The sequence below is a fragment of the Meles meles genome, chromosome 12 (genome assembly GCF_922984935.1).
Source record: "Meles meles chromosome 12, mMelMel3.1 paternal haplotype, whole genome shotgun sequence".
In the NCBI taxonomy this organism is placed as follows: domain Eukaryota; kingdom Metazoa; phylum Chordata; class Mammalia; order Carnivora; family Mustelidae; genus Meles; species Meles meles.
This window is the reverse complement of record NC_060077.1, coordinates 46,334,088-46,357,027: the sequence shown is the minus strand read 5'-3', so window position 1 is coordinate 46,357,027 and position 22,940 is coordinate 46,334,088. Positions and strand designations below refer to the sequence as shown.

Below are 22,940 nucleotides of genomic sequence, written 5' to 3'. Positions count from 1 at the left end.
TAAAAAACTCAGATAACTCAGCAGCAAAAAACTCAAACAATCAAAAATGGGTTGAGGAACTGAATAGACATTTTCCTAAAGAAGACATACCAATGGTATGAACAAATGCAAATCAGAGTAAGGATCTAATGTACAAGATGGTGACTATGTCACCTAATGGGATGTCGCCTAAACACCCGTTAATTTTTTTTTTAAGTAACCTCTAGGAACTGTGTGAACTTGAATTCATGACCCCAAGATCAGGAGTCACATGCTCCAATGACTGAGCCAGCCAGGTGCCCACCTCACACTTATTGGCACGGCTACCATCAAAAGGAAGAATGATAACAAATGTTGGGAAGGATGTGGAGAAAAGTGAACTTTCATGCTTCGTTGGTGGCAGTGTGAATTGGTACAGCCACTGTGGGAAACAATATGGAGGTCCCTCAAAAAAATTAAAAATTGATCCAGGAATTCCACTTCTGGATATTTATTCAAAGGAAATGAAAATGGATATAGAAGAGATAAATGCACTCCCTTATTCATTGAGCATTATTCACAATAGCCAGGATATGGAAGCAGCCATGTGTCTGTCGGTGGATGAATGTATAAAGAAGATACAGTATGTATTTGTCCACACAATGGAATATTATTCAGCCACGAGAAAGAAGGAAATCCTGCTGTTTGTGGCAACATAGGTAGAACTTGAGGATATTATGCTAAGTGAAATAAGAGAAAGACAAATAGTACATGGTTTCACTCATGAGGAATCTTTAAAAAAATCGTCAAACTCATAGAAGCAGAGAGTAGAAGAGTAGTTGCCAGGAGCGGGGGTTGGGGGATGGGGGGAGTGGGAGTGGGGAAAGTGTGGGGGGAGGGAATAGGAAGAGGTTGGTAAAGGGTACAAACTGTCTACTACTATAAGATGAATAAGGTCTGAAGATCTAATGTATATTTTGACTATGGTTGTGAACACTGTAATATATAATTGACATTTGCTAAGAGAGTCAAAATGAAATGTCCTCACCAAAAAAATATGTATAATACACATATTTATATATATATATAAATAAATGAGATGATGAGTGTGTCAATTAACTAGAAGGGAGGAGTCCTTTCAAATCATCACAATGTACACTTTAAATATCTTACAATTTTATAATGACAAAAAAGAATGAGATCTTGGAAGCAAAATAAGAGAGAGGGACAGGCAAATCAAGAAATGGACTCTTGGGGCACCTGGGTGGCTCAGTGGGTTAAGCCTCTGCCTTCCGCTCAGGTCGTGATCCCAGGGTCCTGGGATCGAGCCCCCCATCAGGCTCTCTGTTCGGCGGGGAGCCTGCTTCCTCCTCTCTCTCTGCCTACCTGGGATCTCTCTCTCTCTGTCAAATAAATTATTAAAAAAAAAAAAAAGGAAACGGACTCTTTATAGAGAAGAAACTGATGGTTACTGGAGAAGAGGTGGGTGGAGGGATGGGGGAAATAGGTGATGGGGATTAAGGAATCCACTAGTGATGAGGACAGGGTGATTTATGAAAGCGTTAAATCACTATATTATATACCCGAAACTAATATAACACTGTATGTTAACTAACTGGAATGAAAATAAAAACTTAAAAAAAAAACAAGAAAATAATGAGTTTTTGCCATTTGCAACCACATAGATGGAACTAGAGGGTATAAGGCTGAGATAAGTCACACAGAGAAAGACAAATGTCATACGATTTCACTTCCACGTGGGATCTAAAAAAACCCAAAATAAATGAACAAAGAAACAAAGAGAAACAAAAAGCAGACTGTTAAATATAGAGAGCAAAAATAAACACATCAAGTAAGCAAGCAAACTGGTGGTTGCCAGAGGGGAGGGGGATGGAAGGATGGATGAAGTAGATAAAAGGGATTAAGAGGTACAAACTTCCAGTTACAAAATAAATAAGTCACAGGGATGAAAAAGCACAATATAGGGAATGTATTCAATAATCTTGTAATAAAGTTGTTTGGTAATGGATGGTAACTACACTTATCATGGTGAACAGTGAGTAATGAATAGAATTGTTGAATCATTACATTATACATCTAAAACTAACACAACACCATATGTTTATTATACTTCTATTAAAAATACACAAAAATTAACTATTGAAATATCTTTAATTTTATGTCAATTATGCCTCAATAAGGCTGAAAAATTTTTGTTTCATTATATAGCCTGGTATTAACTCTACAGTTATCTCTGGGGCAGAAACCAAAATTTCTTTTCCCTTCAAATGAATTAATATGTGGTTAATGTTGAGATTTTGTTTGTTTGTTCTGTTTTTTTAGAGAGGGAGGGCAGGAGGGGCAGAGGAGAGAGAATCTTAAGCAGACTCCAAACCCAGAATGGAGCCAGACCTGGGGCTTGATCTCACAACACTGGGATCATGACCTGAGTTGAAATCAAGAGTCAGACGCTTAACTGACTGAGCCACCAATGCATCCATGTTGACATGCTTTCTTAAGGCAGATGGTAACTGCACAGATGGTTTGTTCTCTCTTTGCTTTGTTCAGGCATCTTCTGAGGAATAATGTTTTTAGGCTGGTACAGTCACTGGTCAGACTTTTCCCTCATAAAGCAGCTCTCTATACTGATACTTCTCTACAGAACTCTCTGGAGGTCAACAAACTAAAAAACTCTATTATAAAAAAACTTTTCTAACATCATCTAATGATGGTAATTCAGAAAATCTTATTTTTTTTAAAGATTTTATTTATTTATTTATTTGGCAGAGAGAGATCACAAGTTGGTAGAGAGGCAGGCAGAGAGAGAGAGAGAGAGAGGGAAGCAGGCTCCCTGCTGAGCAGAGAGCCCGATGCGGGACTCGATCCCAGGACCCTGAGATCATGACCTGAGCCGAAGGCAGCGGCTTAACCCACTGAGCCACCCAGGCGCCCAGAAAATCTTATTTTTTTGCAAAAAATTATTTAAAAATGAAATCTATACCTTTCTGCCTTCCTAAGCAGATTCACTATATTTATTCTCCTTCTTGATGACTCGACATCACTATGAAATGCATAACTATTTTGGGATATGACACAAAGTTTCCCTCAGAGGATCCTGAGTTGTGTGACAAGCTGTCCTTAAACATAAATAGCCCCAGAATATTAAGTAAGCTTTTTGAGTTCATGTATCTGGTTTTTTTTTTTCCAAGCTTTCTTTCCTCTTTTCTACATTAATTTTTCCCAGTCATGCCTCCTACCTGTCACGTGTCCTATGTCTTTTAGTCTTACTTTTATTTGTAATTATGTATTGACATTTTTCTTTAAACACTCTCCACCTCATTTCATAATAATATAGTAGCTTCAATAAAGTAAGCAATCAGAGGAAGAAGAAGTAAGGGTAAGAGATGTAAGACTGGGCCAGGCATGGAGCTTGTGCTCTCAAAAATGCACACAAGAAGTTTTTGTACATTTTGTTTCTGAGCCTTTTTAGTAACCCAGAAAAACAAATAAGCAACTGGGTGGTTTATAAGGTCCATAAGACAGAAAATAAAGCACTGTTTAATTGCCACTTTTACTTTTTCTGTGGCCCCCCTGGAACAGTTATTCCTGGTTGTTGGAACAGGATCTTATCTGAGAATAAATGCGCTAGAGGACCAGAGTATGTCCTTGTAAACAGTAACGCTTTAGAGCATACATTGAGTGGCATCTGTTTGGAAGGCCCGGAAGCCTTTTTTTATTTGCTCCCTTCCTTCTAATTGTGTCAAATAAGTCATTTCAGGATGGAAAAAAAAAAAAAAGCCATTCATTAGAGTTTCTGTCCTTATCTGAACTGTTGGCACAGAGTCAGTGGAAATGACTGCTGTCTTCACTTTCCTTCTCATGCTCCTTTGGGAAAATATAAAATCCTACTCCAAGCCTGTTTCTTTTTCCCTGATGCAGCATTTTAATTCACTGGGCAGGATGCATCCACCTGTCCTCAATTTAATTTCCCTTTCTTAGCAAAGTTATGGGGGAGGTTATTGAACAGATAGCCTGTAACCAACTGGAGCCAGTACTTTCTTTATTAATCCATAAAGACTTTATAGATTAAGAACGAGATATACTAAAAATAAGAATTAGACGTGAATAGTTTCCCCAATCTGTTAGGTTTGCGTTAAACTGTAACTGTAGTCTTCTAAAGTATTATAAACCTTGTAATAGATGTCACTGGGACCACCCTTTAAAATACATTTCACAGGGGCACCTGGGTGGCTCAGTCATCGGGTGTCTGCCTTTGGCTTTGGTCATGATCCCGGGGTCCTGGGATCAAGTCCCACATCAGGCTCCCGACTTGGCGGGCTGGGGACCTGCTTCTCCCTCTTCTTTGGCTTGCGTTCCCTCTCTCACTGTGTCTCTCTCTGTCAAATAAATGAATAAAATCTTTTAAAGAATAAAAAAATAAAATGTGTTTTACAAAGCTCTGAATGATGTTACTTGAAAGAAACAGGGTATTCCAAGAATCACAAATTGTACTGAATCCTTACGTCTTTTGGGAAAATGTCCCTTCTCCCACAAAAACAAAAACCAAAAACCAAAAACCAAAAACAAACAAACAAAAAAAACCCTCCTCCCAAAGTCCTACCCTCCCAGTGTCCCCTCACCCACAGCTCTTTCTGTCCTCTCCCTGCTGTCCTTGCTTCTCACCAGCCAAATGCTCGGCTCTCTGGAAGGTCACCAAAGACACCTGAGGCCAAATCCAGTGGCCTGTACCTGCCAGTCCTTGGCCACAGCCCTCTTGGCAGTTCTCTTCATTACCTTCCTCAACGATTTTATCCACACCAGCTGCTTCAGTGACCACTGAAATTCCTGACGAAATATTCCAAATCTACATCAAAAATCCCCAGTAGAAACTCCAAATTTGCATTTACATCCGTGCACTCCTCAGCTTTAACTCATTCAAAATCCACCTCCTTTGCCCTCCACAGATCCCCTCCTCCCCTTGAACTTGGTTCCAACTAAAGGCATCACCTCAAAGAGATCTCCGACTGTTCCCTCTTCCCCAGTAAAGAAATCCTAGAAAATTCACCATTTCTCTCGTACTTTTTCTGGCTCATTTCTCTCGTACTTTTTCTGACCATGATTTATGTATTTGTTAATTTGAATCTGAATTACCAGAAAAGCCTGATGACTGCTCTCCCCATGTTAAATTACTTTGACGTAACCTCTACCCTCAATGGACTGCTTTAAAAGGCAGCCTCTCAGTATCTCGTAGAGCTGAACATATGTGTTCACTCCCACATAGACACCCAACAAAAATACATACCTGGATCTAAAATTTACATTACTAGAATGTAAATAACATCAGTACTTGAAATTAATGAATGGGATGGATAAGTGAATTGTGGTGGTCAACCAGTGTAATCTATAAATGGCAATATGAATGTTTTATGACTCCTGAAAAATAGAGAAAAATCTCACATGCTGAGCAAAAGAAGCTACATACAAAAGAGTGAATAATTCATGATTCCATTTATATCAAGTTCAAAACTGGGCAAACCAAACCTATGGGGTAAGAGGCCAGAAGAGTGTCAGCCTTTTGTGGGAAGTGTCTGTTTTCCAGGCTAGTGGTAATGTTCTTTTTCTTCATTTCGGTGCTGGTTCTACAGGTGCTTTCAGTTCGTGAAAATTCATTAAATTGCACATTTACCATGTTAGTATAAAAATGAAATATGAATATTCTGATAATATAATTGACTCTTGAACAACATCAAGTTTGAACTACATGGGTCCAACTTACATAAGGGGCTTTTGGGGTTTTTTGTTTGTTTTGTTTTTTGCTTTTATTTTTTGCTTTTTGTCTGCAAAAAGCTTTATTGTTTTCATTTGGTGCAGGGCTTGGGAGAGATCTCCAGGGTGGTTAAAAAGCTGCCTAGTGGCTGTTGGAAGAGGCTCAGGCAGAAGCCCGGCCACCCAGGGGGATACACATGGGCCCCTCAAGGGGCCAACTTCTTGATGAGTTTCACCTCCTCATCTAGGAAGTGGTTCTCCAGGAAGCCACAGAGATGGGAGTTTGTGTGGGCAGAACCCAGAGCAGGCAGATCCAGAAGTTCTGATTCTTCTCTAGGACTATGGGTTTACACTCATCTTGAGAGGGCTTTGGCATGTCCTGAAGAATGAATGGCTGCTGGACTGATCTTGTATCTTCAATAGAACCTCAGCTCTCTAGAGCCACTTGGCTGAGGTTGGGACAGAAGCCCAGGGAGAGACCGGCATTGGAGCCCTGTGTTTGCATGTTGAACAGGCAGGTGAGGGTGGCCTCCACCTTGATGGAGTCATTTGGACAAATTCAGGAGCTTGTGGTTGATTGGCAATAAGGACCTAAGCTCAAAAACTGGTGATGTCTAGTCCTGGAGCCCGAGGATGGCTGAGAAGATGGTTCTGAGGTTACAACTGGAAAAGAGGTTCGAGGGCGATTGGAAGCTCAGAGAAGAGGTATCCCTGGGTCTGTTCCATCCAAACACTATTGAAGCAAGAGACAGATCTGCAGAAACATCAGTCGCTCTGCCTCTGTGTAGATTTTTTACAGTCCAGTACTTTAAATGTATTTTCTTTTTCTTATGATTTCCCTAACCCTTTCTTTTCTCTAGCTTACTTTATTATAAGAACATGGTATATAATTATATAATATACAAAATAGATGGTAATCAACTTTTTATGTTTTTGGCAAGGCTTCCAGCCAACAGTAGGCTATTAGATAAGTTTTGGGGGAGACAACGTTATATGCGAATTTTCAACTGTGCAGGGGTGGGTGCTTCTGACCCCTGTGTTGTTCAAGGCTCAACTGTGTTTTTAATAATACTATGCCCTTTTGAAAAAATTGTTAATGCTTATGTAATAAGTGTAAACTTTGCCAGCCTGGCACTTTAAGCCTCTAGCTATATATTTCCAGGGTTTTTTTTTCATCCCCTTAGTGTTCTCTGAAAAATCTGTTTCCTCTTCTGTGGTCCGCTGCCAGGAGTGCCCGAGCCCAGTCCTTCTGCTCTTGCAATGCCCATCCACTGTGCTCTCTCCATGCAATTGACATGTAACATTGCATTAGTTTTCAGGTGTATAGCATAAGGATTCTATTTATGTATAGGGCTACCTTGGAGATTTGAGGGTTTGGTTCCAGACCATCACAATAAAGCTGGTGGTCAATAAAATGAGTCAAATGAATTGTTTGGTTTCCCAATACATACAAAAGTTATGTTTACACTATCTTGTAGTCTATTAGGTGTACAGTAGCATCATGTTAAAAAATCAATGTGCATATCTTAAATTAAAAGATACCTTATTGCTTAAAAATGCTAACCATCATCTTAACTTTTAGCGAATCATAATCTTTTTGCAGGTCGAGGGTCTTGTCTTGTTGTTGATGGCGGCTGACTGATCAGGGTGGTTGTTGAAGGCGGGGTGACTGTAGATATTTCTTAAAATAAGACAACAGTGAAGCGTCCCACATCAATGGACTCTTCTCTTCATGAATGATTTCTCTGTGGCATGTGATACTGTTTGATACCATTTTACCCACAGAACTTCTTTCAAAACTATAGTCAATCCTCTCAAATTCTGCCACTGTTTTCCCAACTAAGTTCATGTAATACTTTAAATCCTCTATTATCATTTCAACAATCTCCACAGCATCTTCACCAGGAGTAGCTTCCATCTCAAGAAACTACTTTCTGTGCTCATCCACAAGAAGCAACTCCTCATCCATTCAAGCCTTATCATGGGCTTGCAACAATTCAGTCACATCCTCATGCTCCACGTCTAATTCTAGTTTGCTTGCTATTCCCACCACATCTGCAGGGACTTCCTCCACGGAAGTCCTGAATCCTTCAAAGTCATCCATGACTTTGGAATCAACTTCTTCCAAACTCCTGCTAATATTAATATTTTGACCTCTTCCTATGAATCAGGAATGTCTCAATCACCTAGAATGGTGAATTCTTTCCAGAAGGTTTTCAACTAACTTTGTCCAGATCCATCAGAGGAACCACTATCTATTGCTACTATAGCTTTACAAAATGTATTTTCTTAAATCATAGGACTTGAAAATTGAAGTTACTCCTTGATCCATGGACTGAAGAATGGATGCTGTGTTAGCAGGCATGGAAACCACATTCAGCTCATTGTGCATCTCCATCAGAGCTCTTGGGTGACCAAGTGCATTGTCAATGAGCTGTACTATTTAGTTCACATTCTTACATGGATGTGGCATTATGCCGCAATGCTAAATCTACTAATGTGTTTACAGTAGTAACATCAAAGATCAATGATCATAGATCAACATAATAAATATAATAATGAAAAAGTTTGAAATATTGTGAGAATTACCAAAATGTAACACAGAGACGTGAAATGAGCAAATGCTGTTGGAAAAATGGCGCCAACAGACTTGCTTGATGCAGGGTTGCCACAAATCTTCAATCTGTAAAAAATGAAATATCTGCGAAGTGCAATAAAGCAAAACATAATAAAATGAGGTATGCCTTCATATATATTGTAAAATGATCATCAGAGTAAGTCTCTCAGCCCATGTATTATAATTTTTTTCTGGTGATGTGAACTTGTAAGATCTACTCTTGTAGTCACTTTCAAATATGCCATACAATATTAACTATATTTCCAGGACTTACTTATTTTATAACTGGAAGTTTGTACCTTTTGACCCCATTCACCCTTTCACCCATCCCACTCCTGCCTCTGGTAACCACCAAACTATTTTCTCTATGTATATCTTATTCTACTTTCATAACAGTGACCTTAATATGTACTTTGCTTTCTCCCTTAAGCAGTTAGTTCTCTCTGTGTGTTCTTGGAAAGGCCTAACACAAGCCCACAAGTGCTCAGTATTTTTTTAATTGAATTACTCTGCTTTTCTCAATTTTTCTTTTTTGAGGACATTGACCTCAAGATAACAAAAGGAGGCTAATGGTTAGGAGTTTCTTCCCTAATGTGTAAGGGTGTTGTTATAAATTAGATTCAAAGTTTCTATCTTTTTTCTGTGCTGATCTCAATTTCGTAGTGATTATTTTTAAAAAACCTTAGAGTATAATAACTCTCTACCTTTCAATTATTTTAATTGAATCCTAGGTATCAAATCTTTGATTCATAAATACTTCACTAGATGCCTCTCAAATAAGAACCCTTTAAAAAATATAACCATAGTACCATTATTGTGCCTTAAAAAGCAACCATAATCATAGCAATGACTTCTCTTTTAAAAATTTTATTTATTTATTTATTTTAGGAAGAGAGAGAGGAAGACAGAGTGAGCAGAAGTGGGAGGAGGGGCAGAGGGAGAAGGAAGGAGAATCTCAAGCAGACTCCATGCTGAATGTGGAGCCTGATATGGGGCTCCCTCTCATGACCCTGATATCATGACCTGAGAATCAAGTGTGGATGCTTAACTGACTGAGCCATCCCGGCACAGAGGAATGACTCTTAAGGAAAGCTATTTTTAGCCTATTTTCCTATTATTTTATGTTAGGGGAAGGCAAAGCACCGAAGCTATGAGTTTTTCCTATCACTGGTGTGATCCCTTCTGGAAAAGATGACACCAACAAGGTTAATTAGGATAGTTCTCTTCTCCCCTCCCCAACACTAAATTAAAACTTAACATTTAATAGGAAAACTGTTGGCTTAAAAAACAATTTTTCCCTTCACAAATTTTATTGACAATCCCATTCCATGTCAGGGCAACTACTTGGATAGTCTACAGGAGCACCCGACACTTGAGAAGCAAAAGGACTGAGCGAGCCTCTGACTCTCACCTGTAATTTGACATCCAACTGATGAAGATGGCATAGAGAAGATACTAACAAAGTGAGAGCTCAAAGCAATTTCTATGTGATGGTGAACACACTTGAATTCTCACAAGGGAGGCATGGTTGATGCCACCATGATTGTCACCTGAGCTTGCTTGACTACAAATGACAAACCAATACTCAAAAATAAGAGCTACAAGTCAGGGAAAACTTACCTACTTCATAACAGAATGAAATGCACTGGGCTGATTAATGAGTAAATGTTATTCTTTTTTTTTTTTTTTTAAGATTTTATTTATTTATTTGTGTGTGAGAGAGAACAGCAGGGGAAGCAGCCGGCAGAGGGAGAGGGAGAAGCAGGCTCCCCACTGAGCAGGGATTCCCCATGTGGAGTTCCATCCCAGGGCCCTGAGAACATGACCTGATGCTTAACCAACTGAGCCACCCAGGTGCCCCTAATGTTATTCTTGCATCTGGCATATTTTACTTAAATATGTTTATTTTAAAATACCCATAATGTTCAATATTTTAAATAAAGAATCCATTGCTTAATGGCTAATCTTCGTTTTTTATGAAATACTTATTTCTTTTCTGTGATAGTATATTTATCATGCACTATATAGGTCACAGAAAATATCTTCTATGTGTTAGGGTTGGAGCCAAAAAAACATACAGTCTTGAATATGTGCAATTTTGAGATGGCTGCTCTAAAAACATTAATTGTGACTACTGAGTAATTTAAAACAACAGTATCATAATCCTTTTTCAACCATAAGACTAAGAACTGATTACAAGAAAAAAATCCAGGGACACCTGGATGGCTCAATGGGTTAAGCCTCTGCCTTCGGCTCAGGTCATGATCCCAGGGTCCTGGGCTCGAGCCCCATCGGGGCTCTCTGCTCAGCAGGGAGCCTGCTTCCCGCCCCCTCTCTGCCTGCTGCTCTGTCTACTTGTGATCCCTCTCTCTTTCTGTCAAATAAATAAACAAAATCTTTTTTAAAAATCCAGTTGCTGGGAGAACATAACTGTAATTTACAGTCACAGATCAGTAAGACTGAAACATGACAGAAGAGCTATTCAAAAGGACAAAATTTCCAAATTTCAGATTGAAATTCATCATTTATTTTATTTTATTTTATTTTTTTTACAGATTTTATTTATTTGAGAGAGAGAGGCAGAAATAGTGAGAGAGAAAGAGGGAGAGAGAGCATGAGCAGGGAGGGAGCTCGATCCCAGGACCCTGGGATCACAACCTGAGCCAAAGGCAGATGCTCAACTGACTGAGCCACCAAGGTGCCCCTGAAATTATTGGTGGCTGTATAAGACAGTATCACATTTTGGGGGAAGAACTATATAGGATGGATAATTCTGTATCTGCATGATAACCTAAAAAAAAGAACATAATCAGATTGATATAGGACACTAATCACTAGTCTTTAGACTTATAATAATTGTAATTATATGGAACTTTTAGGAGAAAAATGTTAGATTTTTGAAGTCTCATGTGATTTTACAGAACCATGACAATATTTTATTACAAGATTCTGCGAACATGGCTGTGCCTCAGAGAGCAGAACAGAGACTCACCATGCTGTCCAGCTGTATCCAGTGAACTTCATTGCTGGAGCTGATTCGAGACTGTTGGGTCTGTAGTGTGTACGGGAAGGAGCTAACCTGGAGCACCAGCAGATTGAAAGCTTCCAGCACTTCTCTGCAGTTAATGACTCTATCAGCCAATCCATGACTGGGTTCGCCATGTGACAAAGAACCCGAAATGACACTGGGGAAATATTGAAAGTCATGTTAATACCTCCTAATTGAAGGGACTAGATACAGAAGCAGACATCAAAGTGGAGATAATGTTTTCATTTTTGTTTTTCTGCTTCTTTTTAATTGGGAGCAGGATTAAGGCAACCAACATTTAATTTGAAAGAGCAATAATTACACCCCTTCTTATGACTTTCAGACAGATCTCAGATATTTTTTCCTGTTTCAGTCTGCCTCTGTTATACCTCAAAGTGTAACTCAGTTCTACAGGCCAAGGATACATAATCTATAGCTGAGATGGATCACTTTGGTCTGAAAGCTCATCTGAATGAGGTTTCTCCATCAAATCAGGATGCTTATAACGGAAATGACTGGTACCCCAGAGAAGCCCCCAAACTGCGAGGGATCCCCTCTGTGTTAATGTCACTCTCTTTCTTCCCTTGAGCATGTTAGACTATGGGGAGGCTACAGAGGAGCCACTTAACCCCTTCCTCCCCATGACCAAAATTTTTATATCTGAATCATTTTCAGTTCTGTTCAGTTTGGATGTACTAGGTTGTTATGCAATCTCAAAGCCACATATTTTTTTTTTGTGTCAAAGAAATAATCTCAGTGCCCCGGAGAATTACATATAGAGTGATCCAATATACATCCTCAGAGTTATTACCCCAAACTTTCAAAGATGAGGTACATCAGGTGACTGAGCTATTTTTGCTCATAGAAGACTAGGAGTAACTGAAGAGCATCTGGGCAACCTTCCTTCCTCCCTCCCTCTCTCCCTCCCTCCCTTCCTTCCTTTTTCTTTTACTTTTCTTACTTTCTTCCTATTTCTCACTCCTTCCCTCCCTCCCTCACCTCCTCCCTCCCTCCCTTCCTCTCTCTTTTTTCTTTCTTTTTCCTCTTTCCTTCTTTTTTCTTTCTTTCTTCCCTTCCATCTTTCCTTCCCTCCCTCCCTTCCTCCCTTTCAATCTCCTTTTTTTCTTCTTCCTTCCTTCCTCCCTACCTCCCTTCCTTTCTTTTTTTTTTTTAAAGATTTTATTTATTTACTTGACAGAAAGAGATCACAAGCAGGCAGAGAGGCAGGCAGAGAGGCAGGCAGAGAGGCAGGCAGAGAGGCAGCCAGGCCCCCTGCTGAGCAGAGAGCCCGATGCGGGACTCGATCCCAGGACCCTGAGATCATGACCTGATCCGAAGGCAGCGGCTTAACCAACTGAGCCACCCAGGCGCCCCCCTTCCTTTCCTTCTTTCCCTCCTCCTTTCCTTCCTTCCCTCCCTCCATTCCTCCCTTTCAAAGTCCTTCTTTTTTTTTCTTCTTCCTGCCTTCCTTCCTTCCCCCATCCCTCCCTCACTTACTTTCTTTCCTTCTTTCTTTCTAACATGCTATGCAAGATCTTATTTATGCTTGCATATGGCTTTAGAGTTTAGATTATAGAATTCCAAACACATTCTGGCTTCTGAACAAGTGCTTTTGCAATTCTGATATTTCTACAATGGACCCCGAATCTTTCATATGCTTAACCTCAGTGTGTCCAAAGAAAGGAAAACCTATGAACACTCGATGATGCCCAAACTTGCTTTTTTAATCCATAAGATGAAAGGTACACTAACAGATAATTACGATAATTTGGTCTGGGAGCAAAACTGGCTCCATCATGCCACATTTACTATTCTTTCACTGTAAACCCACCTGAGAAATAGGATATTCTCTTGTTTAAACTGGTAAATTGGGGAAAGTTTCAGATTTGCTCTAACATCTTTTTTTTTTTTTAATTTTTAGAGTTTATTTATTTATTTTTAAAAAGTAATCTCTATACCCAACATGGGGCTCAAACTCACAACATCAAGATCAAGAGTCATATGCTCTTCCAACAGCAGGCACCCCTGCTCTCAGATCTTTAAGTGGCATCTTTACTACTGTTCAAGGTATCCAGGTAGGGTAGGAAGGCTAGGATAGGATAGCATATGACTCTTGATCTTGACTTTGTGAGTTTGAGTCCCATGTTGGGTATAGAGATTACTTAAAATAAATAAATAAACTCTAAAAATTAAAAAAAATTATTAGAGCAAATGAAAGACAAGGAAGAGGAGCAACAGGAAAAGAGGAAAGAAGAGAAGAGGACGGGAGAAAGGGGGAAAAGGACTGGGAAGGAAGAAGAGTGGAGAAAGGAAAGCACATGGCCCTTCTGGGAGCTCATGAACATCAACTCTCCTGCTGTTGCCCTTTCTCTGAGAGAGCTGAGTTCTACAATACCCTGAAGACCGCTTTTTAACGGGTTGGTTTCTTTCTTTCTTTCTCTTTCTCTCTCCCTTCCTTTCTTCCTCCCTCCCTCCCTCTCTACTCCTTCCGTCCTTCCGTCTTTCCTTTCTTTCTTAAAAGATACTTTTTTTTTAATTTGAGAGAGAGAGAAGGAGACCATGAGGAGCGGTAGGGTCAGAGATAGAGGGAAAAATAGAAACTTAAGCAGACTCTCCACTGAGCAAGGAGCTCAAGGCCAAGACCAGGCTCAACCTCAGGACTGTAAATTCATGACTCTGAAATCACAGCACTGAGACCACGATCTGAGCTGAAACTGTTGAGTTGGCCATTTAACTGCCTGTGCCACCCAGGTCCCCTTTAACAGGGATATCTAAATTCACTCACAATATAGTTAAAATGAAATCAACACTAAATTGGTTGGGAAAGTTGAGAGCACAGGGAAGGAGTAGGAATAAGTTACCAGTAAGAAGATGTCAAGTGTTAGGGTCTCTGGGGTTTTCGGGAATTTATGATAAAACCATTGCTGTGCTAGAAGAAAAGCTATATTTGCTCACTCTGAAGCAATCACCTCGTTAGTTCCACATGGGAGTTGTCATGAACCAGCACAAACAGTGTGTACGGGTTCTGTTTTACCCTTCTCATAAAAACTTCAAACTTGGTTTGAATCTCATTGTCTAGACGAACAACATATTTCTCTGCTCTCTGATAAGCTGTCCCATTTTCCTCCAGACCCAAGTCTACAAGGACACCTGCCAAGAAGAAAAAAGGTGTTTATCTTTTCACACATACATATATAAATGAAATAAACTGAAGTTCAGTGTCAACTGGTATACCAGGTATTAGCTGTATGTATCGGTTTTTACAGAGCAGATACTTTTTCTTTTTTGCCTTTTTTTAAAAATTTCTTTTCAGTGTAACAGAATTCATTGTTCTTGCACCACACCCAGTAGAGCAGATACTTCTCTTGTATATTCCCCACCAGAATTTTGATGAGGAAATATCAGATTTCTTCTTCCTTAGACCCCCCCTCCCCACCCCACCTACTACACCCCACACAAAGGGCAACAGGGAACAAACAACTTGATACACTAAGTAGAAGCTGTCCAATGTATGAAGGCTATGTCTAATTAAATTCTATTTGTATTGAAATGTTGCTACTGACAGTTACCATAGGTGACTCAGAGCCATAGCTCTTGACCAGATTAATATAATCACATAAGCCTTCTTTGCCCCCAAATTTAGCAACAAAACATATATAAGAGAAAGGAGAATAACATAAGATGTCCAAATATACCATAAGTAGACTGGGAGCTTTTTAAGGTAATATTTTACTCATTTTATACAGTGAGAGTTTTGCAAAATATCTAGAGTATGGGCAGTCCTCAATGAATGTTGGAATATGTACCAAATTAATAAAATGAATGGAATTACCCAAGATTACTATATTCTCAAAATATTAGAAATGGAAACTTCTGTACTGTATCATTATCTCTGTCTAGAATATAATTACTTCTATATTCAAACATCTAAAAAGTTTGAGGCACATGACAGTGTTGTTGGGATAATCAGTTAAAACACAAAATCCCCCTTCAAAATGAAGACACAAAATGATAAATATGTGAGGTGAAGGATGTGTCAACTAACCGTATTGTATAAACATTTGACAATATAAAGAAGTGTCAAATCCTCAAGGTGTACACTGTACACCTTAAACTTACACAACGTTATATGCAATTATATCTCAATGAAGTTAGAGGGAAAAACCCCAAACCAAGGGCAACCTCCTCTTCCAGACCTTTAACTGCATGGGGGGAAGGACTAACCACCACCACCTACTCCCCCTGAAATGAAAGCCTTGTGACTCAAGCCCACAGCCCTTCAAGAAGGAGAAGGAACCAAAAGGCTAATTTTGGGGTTAGATATGTTATGGAAGCCTTGAGGATCAGCCTGGGCTCCCAAAGCTAGAGGGTATCTATTCAGCATCTAATATCAGCCAAATCCCCACCAGCCACAACTATGTGAAAAAAAAAATTGAAAAGAAACAAGTTAATTTCAGAGACTTCTATAGAGTTATGTTGACTTAGTTTTATCTAGCTTTTCCTTTCAGATAAAATCAGCTCAATTACAACTATACACAATTAACATCTAGACACTGTAATAGTAATAGTTCCAAATGGTATAAAAGAAAACAGGAAGAATGTTTTACCATATGGGAAATTCATTATACAAGAAAAAGTGAACAGAAAGATCATTTTGCTTTCAAACATTTTTCATGAGAAGATTTTACCCAGACATTGTTTTCAATTTTCACCCAATGTAGCCAAATGTTACTGTGACTATACCTGAAACCAATTACACATGTACGGTGGCAGATATCCTGATTTTTCTGAAAGTGGATTGCTTGTAAAATTCATTCAACATTCCATAGTGGTTTACTGAGCACATCAGGCACCATGTGAGGTATTGTGCTAGTCATTGGGATGCACAGGAAAGCAGGACAGAGGTCTTAACCTCATGGAGCTTATGATGGAGAAGACGGATAATTTTGACAAGTGTCATGATGGGAGACAAGGACATACTATGGGAGGAGGTGATAGAGCAGGTGAGCAGAGAAATAGAGAACGACTTAATCTCTGGGTGTTTCTGTTTCCTTAATCTGTATAATAGGGAGAACAGTGCCAGTTGAAAATAAGTCTATATTTCCTAAGTTTATCCCTAGGAAATAAGCAGTGCAAGTTAATGGTAACTTACTAGAAAAGACCATAAATAATTCATAAAGAATAAAAATATTTCTTATGGACAATTAAGAGTTGACCACATTTCAGAACAAATGAATAAAGATCTTTGACAGGTCAATTTCATACATGCCCTAATGGAAAGACAAAGTTCCATGAATCTAAGAGGTTGTTCTCTTAGATATGATATGTGACTATGTGGCCATCTGGCCCTGCAGGGGTGAATTTGGGTGGGGAGCAAGCATATCATAGATACTTGACATTTTAAGTTCTAACTGGGCATTTTTAGTAGGTAATCCTTACCTTTAAAGTTTGTTTTAGACTTGCTTTTATTTTTAAGTACTGTTTCTTTCCTGGCTATGAAAGTGAAAGATACTCATCTTGGAAAAACTGGAAAGTATAGAGATATATTAAAAAAAAATTTATCCACAATTTTTTAACTCAAAATAAGCTACTGTGAACATTTCTGTGCATTCCTTCCTGTGTCTTTTCCTATGCGTATCATGCTACCTAATATTTTGTAATTGTATTTCCTGATATTTTTGACTTGTAACTGTAAAATAAGAAACAAATGATCACTGTTTATTAATAATATGTCTGTGTAGAAAATGCAAAACAATCCACAGATAAATAAAACATAAGAACTTGGTTAAGTTGGGGTGCCTGGGTGGCTCAGCGGGTTAAGCCTCTGCCTCTGCTCGAGTCATAATCTCAGGGGCCTGGGATCGAGCCCCGCATCAGGCTCTCTGCTCAGTGGGGAGCCTGCTCCTCCCTCTCTCTCTGCCTGCCTCTCTGCCTCCTTGTGATCTCTGTCAAATAAATGAATAAAATCTTAAAAAAAAAAGAATTTGGTTAAGTTAATAGAGTCAGTATCAATTTATAAAAATCGGCTGCATTTCTATACACTAGCTGTAAGCAATTAAGAAGTATATATGTTTTTTTTAATTTGTTTATTTGTTTATTTACAGCATAACAGTGTTCATTGTTTTGGCATCACACCCAGTGCTCCATGCAGTACGTGCCCTCCCTATTACCCACCACCTGGTTCCTCAACCTCCCCCCCCCCCCACCCGCCCCTTCAAAGCCCTCTGGTTGTTTTTCAGAGTCCATAGTCTCTCATGGTTCATCTCCCCTTCCATTTTCCCTCAACTCCCTCTCCTCTCCATCTCCCCATGTCCTCCGTGTTCTTTGTTATGCTCCACAAATAAGTGAGACCATATGATACTTGACTCTCTCTGCTTGACTTATTTCGCTCAGCATAAGAAGTATATATGTTTTTAAAAAAACATTTGCAATAACATAAAAATAGTAAGTAGCTAGGAATAAAGGTGTATAAGATCTTTATAAGGAAAATGATGAAACTATTAATGACATTAAAGAAGACCTAAACAGAACTATATCATAGAAACAACCAAATGTCTATCAGTAGTAAACTGTTTAAAAATGTGTAATATATTCATGTACTAGAATATTAAAAAGCAGTAAAATGAATGAATTACAATTACACATAACAACAGGATCAGTCTCAGGGATGTAATGTTGAGTGTAAAAAGCAAATTACAGACACATGCATAGATTCCATTTACAAAAGTTCTAAAGGTTGTGAAACTTAGCAATATATTGTTTAGGAGTTATTGTGTTTATATATTAACATAGTTATTATAATATAAATTAATATATAATGTTTAGGAGTTAGCAAAACTATAAATAAAACAAGGGAATAATAAACAGAAAATTCAGAATAATGGTTACCTTTGAAAGAAGAAAAACATTGACATCAAGAAGGAAAACAAGACTCCAGTGTTCCTTATTTTAATGGGTATGTAAATGTTCACTATATTGTGATTTATAATATCTTTTATAAATTTTATAAATTTAATTTATTCACTATTTAAAATTTCTTTTTTAAAAAAAATATTTTATTTATTTGACAGAGAGAAATCACAACTAGGCAGAGAGGCAGGCAGAGAGAGAGGAGGAAGCAGGCTCCCCGCTGAGCAGAGAGCCCGATGAGGGGCTCGATCCCAGGACCCTGAGATCATGACCTGAGCCAAAGGCAGAGGCTTTAACCCACTGAGCCACCCAGGCGCCTCGACTATTTAAAATTTCTTAAAAGAGAAGGATGCAAATATCCATCCATGTTTTAGAAACTACTTGAAAACATTAATAGCTATACTTAATTCTATTTGATGGACATATCATCAATGAAAAGTGACTATTTGCCTTTTGTTTTCTATTTTGAATATTATAGAAAAGACCAGTGTAATACCCTTCAATTAGATTCACTAATTGTTAATATTTTGTTGCATTTGCTTTTTCTCTTTATTACTTTTTATTTATTATCATTACTGCTGGATAATTTGGTAGTAACATATCACAATATTCACCCCTAAATACTGCAATATGTATTTAATAAAAGCAAAGACAGTTTCCTATATAACTTCATTATCTCCTAGGAATTAAACTAACACCGATATAATATTCTCTAATACCAACCCCCATTTGAGTTTCACCAACTCAAATGTCCCAGGGCTGTGTTTTTTCTTTTTCTTTTTAGATCTAGGATCTAATCAAGAATTAAGCATTGCACTTGGTTGCCATGTCTCTTTATTCATAATTAAAAGATCTCCCCTGCTTTTTTTTTCTTTTTGGTCTTTTCACTGATTTTTTTTTTAAATGCAAGTTAATTGTTTTGTAAAATGCCATATAATCTGAATTTGTTTGGGAGCATCCTTGTAATCAGACTCAGGTTAAATATTTTTGGCAAGGACACCTCATAGGTGACATTGTGGACTTCTCTTTGCTCATAATGTCAATCTGTCTTATAACTGGAGAGGGCAAAGTTTGATTACTTGGTTATGGTATTGCCTGCTGCCAAATCTCTCCATTGTAAAGATACATTTTCCCTTGTGTAATTTTTAATATGTGGGATGACATGTAGGGGGAGGGACAGAGGGAGAGAGGGAGAATCCTCAAACAGACTCCATGTTGAGCTCGAAGTCCCAGGTGCAGCTTGATCTCAGGACCCCGAGATCATGACCTGAGCCCAAATCAAGGGTCAGATGCTCTTGATTTTGGTTGGTCGAAGTCACCCAAGTGCCTCTATGTATTGTTTTAGTTAGTATCTCTTGATACTTGTCATAATCAGTAATACATTGGTAATGCAAAATAGAGATTTTCTAATTCTATATGTTTTCCTACATTTATTAGCTGGTACTCTTGTAAAGAAGGGTTTGCTCCCAACCCCTCACATCTCCTGTCCCTTTGATTTTTTTTTTTAAATATTACTTGTGGACTTGTGGATTTAAAAAAGAATTCAATAGGTTACAATCCATTAGGATCATTCATTTTGATACTCGAAATTACCAAATTTGGTTCGTAAAAGTCCCTTTAAGCAGGCTGTTATGTCCTTTTGAAATGTCCCCATTGATCTTGGAGTACTTTGTCACTTTCTGATACAACAAGATTCCAGACTGTTCCCACCTCAGGGCTGAGGCAGTGGAGATTGGTATTTATAAGGCAAGATCTATCTAGATGCTAAGTGTACATACTAATACTGAGATGTCACAATTTTTTTTTTAAAGATTATATTTATTTATTTGTCAGAGAGAGAGCACAAGCAGGGGTAGCAATAGGCAGAGGGAGAAGTGGGCTCTCCACTGAGCAAGGAGCCCAGTGTAGGACTCGATCCCAGGACCCTGGGGTCATGAACTGAGCCAAAGGCAAAGGCTTAACCAACTGAACCACCCAGATGTCCCTGAAATGTTACTATTTTTAAGACATTTTAGTGCACAGATTAGGAAACATTTTTAATTTTTTTCAAATTATGAGTTCATACTTATATTCAATTTAAATCTAAAAAGAATATTTCTTTTCCCCATTCCATATTTAAGGCTGCCTTCTTTCATGTGAGAACCCTGGTGTTCGGCAACATTAAAATATTTACTCATTTGCTCTACCCTGTGATATACACAAAATAGTTTTTAAATTATCAATACCACTCTCAACAATATATAAATTAAAGTTTTAAATTCATTTTGAATTTTTTTGTGCTCTTAGGATAGATCACATTGAGAGATTACAATAAGAAAACTGTGTTAAAAATACTTGAATTAATTCTTTTTGGTGTACGGCTATGTTATTAACTTGATATGCAGTAAAGTTCATTTATTTTTGTTTGCTTTCAACATTAAGTTTTTCCCACTTTAATTTTTAATTCATAATTCATTTATAAGGATTGAAAGTTAAAACTCTATAAAAAGTTATACTCATCTCATCCCCATATCTCTTCTACCTAATATAGATGAATATTTCACTCACTTGTGGTTTAGTCTTCATGTTTTGTTTTATTTTTTCAAAAATATTCACAGTGGCATGGGAATCAGAAAACTGTCAGAAGCGCTAAGAAAAGGGTGGTCCGAGAAAGGTCCCTTCCTGTCTTCTTGATAATTTCTTTATCACAGTTACACACGGTTATATAGGGTTAAATATATTCTAATAAATCATGAACAAATCCATCACATTTTTTCAACTTCACAATAAAAGATGGACATCAGCAGGGCCCACCTGGGGTACTAACGGTTGCTCTGACAGATTCAGGGTCATGTCTGCTTAAATAATAAAGCTGACTCTTAACGTGAACGAGAAGTTAGAAGGCATCAGTAACTCTTCTTATTTTTTAACTCACTGAGTTCTAGAATACAGCCAGTGGCGGTTGGGAATCCCTGTGTTCCCTAAAGATGACTGACCTGAAGTTTGGGAGCACCAGAGGCTGTGACTCAGTCGTGAACATCTTCCATGGAAATAACCAAGTTGAAACATCCCTGGAGAGGAAGCTTCTTGGATGGCTAAGGACTTCAAGCAGCCTGATTGTTGCCATTTGTGCTGCCTTCTTTTTACCGAAGGCTACAGGAGCCAGATGGGCTTAAGGGAAACTGAGCACTAGCCTCTGTTCCCCTCCATGGGATTAAAGAGAAACATCATGTCTTCTGAGGCCATTATTCTAAACCCTTTAAAGGGGAAGCAGCATTTTTTCTTCCACCCGAGGGTCTTGAAGGGGAATAAAAGCAAGAACATACACACCAAGTCCATAATACCTTATGAGCACCAGTGCCAAAGGCCCTTCCGCAAAGATGGAAAGTCTGAATGAGTGGCCAGCATCCTTCACTAGAAGCAGCAGCTAATCAGCCTGAATATCACATCAAACTGATAATGATCAGGGAAATCTGAAATGACCAGGTATAGTGAAGACAACCCAGGACTCAAACCAATGCCCATTTACACTGCCTGTTTGTTTGGAGAGAACAATTCATCTGGCTTGTGTGTTCTTCTTCTTTTTTTTTTTTTTTAAAGACTTTATTTATTTGAGAGAGAGAACACCTGAGCAGTGGGAAGGGGCAGAGGGAAATGGAGAAGCAGGCTCCCAGACGCAGGGCTCCATCCCAGGACCCCGGGATCATAAACTGAGCTGAAGGTAGATGCCTGACTGAGCCATCCAGGCACCCCCGGCTTGTATGTTCTTATCCTCTGATGTTTTTAACATAGAATTTTATTTCTAAATTTTTTATTTCTAATTTTTATTTCTTGCTCTTCTCATCAAGAAGATAAGCCAAGGAAAAATGCAACTACTCTCAGTTTTAGCTGCTCATCTTCTCTTTGGATGGAATTAATTTCTCCGAAATTTTGGTATGCAAAAACAATTCTACTGCTTAAAAGAAAATGAAAATTAAGAAAATATTAAATCATTAGCACACGCTGAGATTTTAAGTACTAAGATGACAATGGGCATTCCCTCACCCTGGCAATCTCAGCTGGTTAAAATCCCCACTAATGGTTTTCAACACTCACTACACTCACTGCACTGGGTTCTGTTGTCTCTTGGTGGCCCAGCTGGTTCCCTTCTGTGTTCCTACCAGAGGGAATTCTTTAATCTGGGTTTGCTGTAGACTTATCTCTGTGAGTCTATACTACTGTGTAGTTTATTTGGGTGGAGGAAGAAAGCAGCACTCGACCTGCATAAGAACAATGTTCTGAACACACAGATACCACTTCAGAGCCCCGTGTGACTGACAGCCACACCTAAATACATACACATTGAAGGCCTTTACTTGTAGCCAAAGTAGATTTCCAAAATACGTTTTTTTTCATTTTTCATTTAAATTGAATTAGCCAACATCATTAGTTTCAATGTAATTACATTGGAATTAGTAATGTTCAATAATTTATCATTATATGAAATACGGTTTTAATGACCAAATTTGGTTTTGACAGAGGATGATTAAATCTCAAATATTGCTTCTATGGCTTCCTTATAAAATAGATTTTAACTTAAAATTCAATTCAACAAAATGTTACAAAAATTCAGTTCAACAAATTCTAAGTGTCTGGTATGCCATCTATAGTCAGAAATGTTCCCTGAATATTTTCCTTTCTAGT

General features: G+C 38.4%; 1 protein-coding gene across 1 annotated transcript in view; it reads right to left on the bottom strand.

Moving 5' to 3' along the window:
- Positions 1-22,940, bottom strand: part of GREB1L (GREB1 like retinoic acid receptor coactivator) — a 146,788-nt gene that overhangs the window by 36,545 nt on the left and 87,303 nt on the right. Inside the window, exons 17-18 of the mRNA XM_046025774.1 lie at positions 14,339-14,519; positions 11,334-11,526 (exon numbers count right to left, since the gene is read on the bottom strand). Of these exons, the coding sequence (XP_045881730.1) occupies positions 11,334-11,526; positions 14,339-14,519 (374 nt within the window). The remainder of the gene's footprint in view (positions 1-11,333; positions 11,527-14,338; positions 14,520-22,940) is intronic.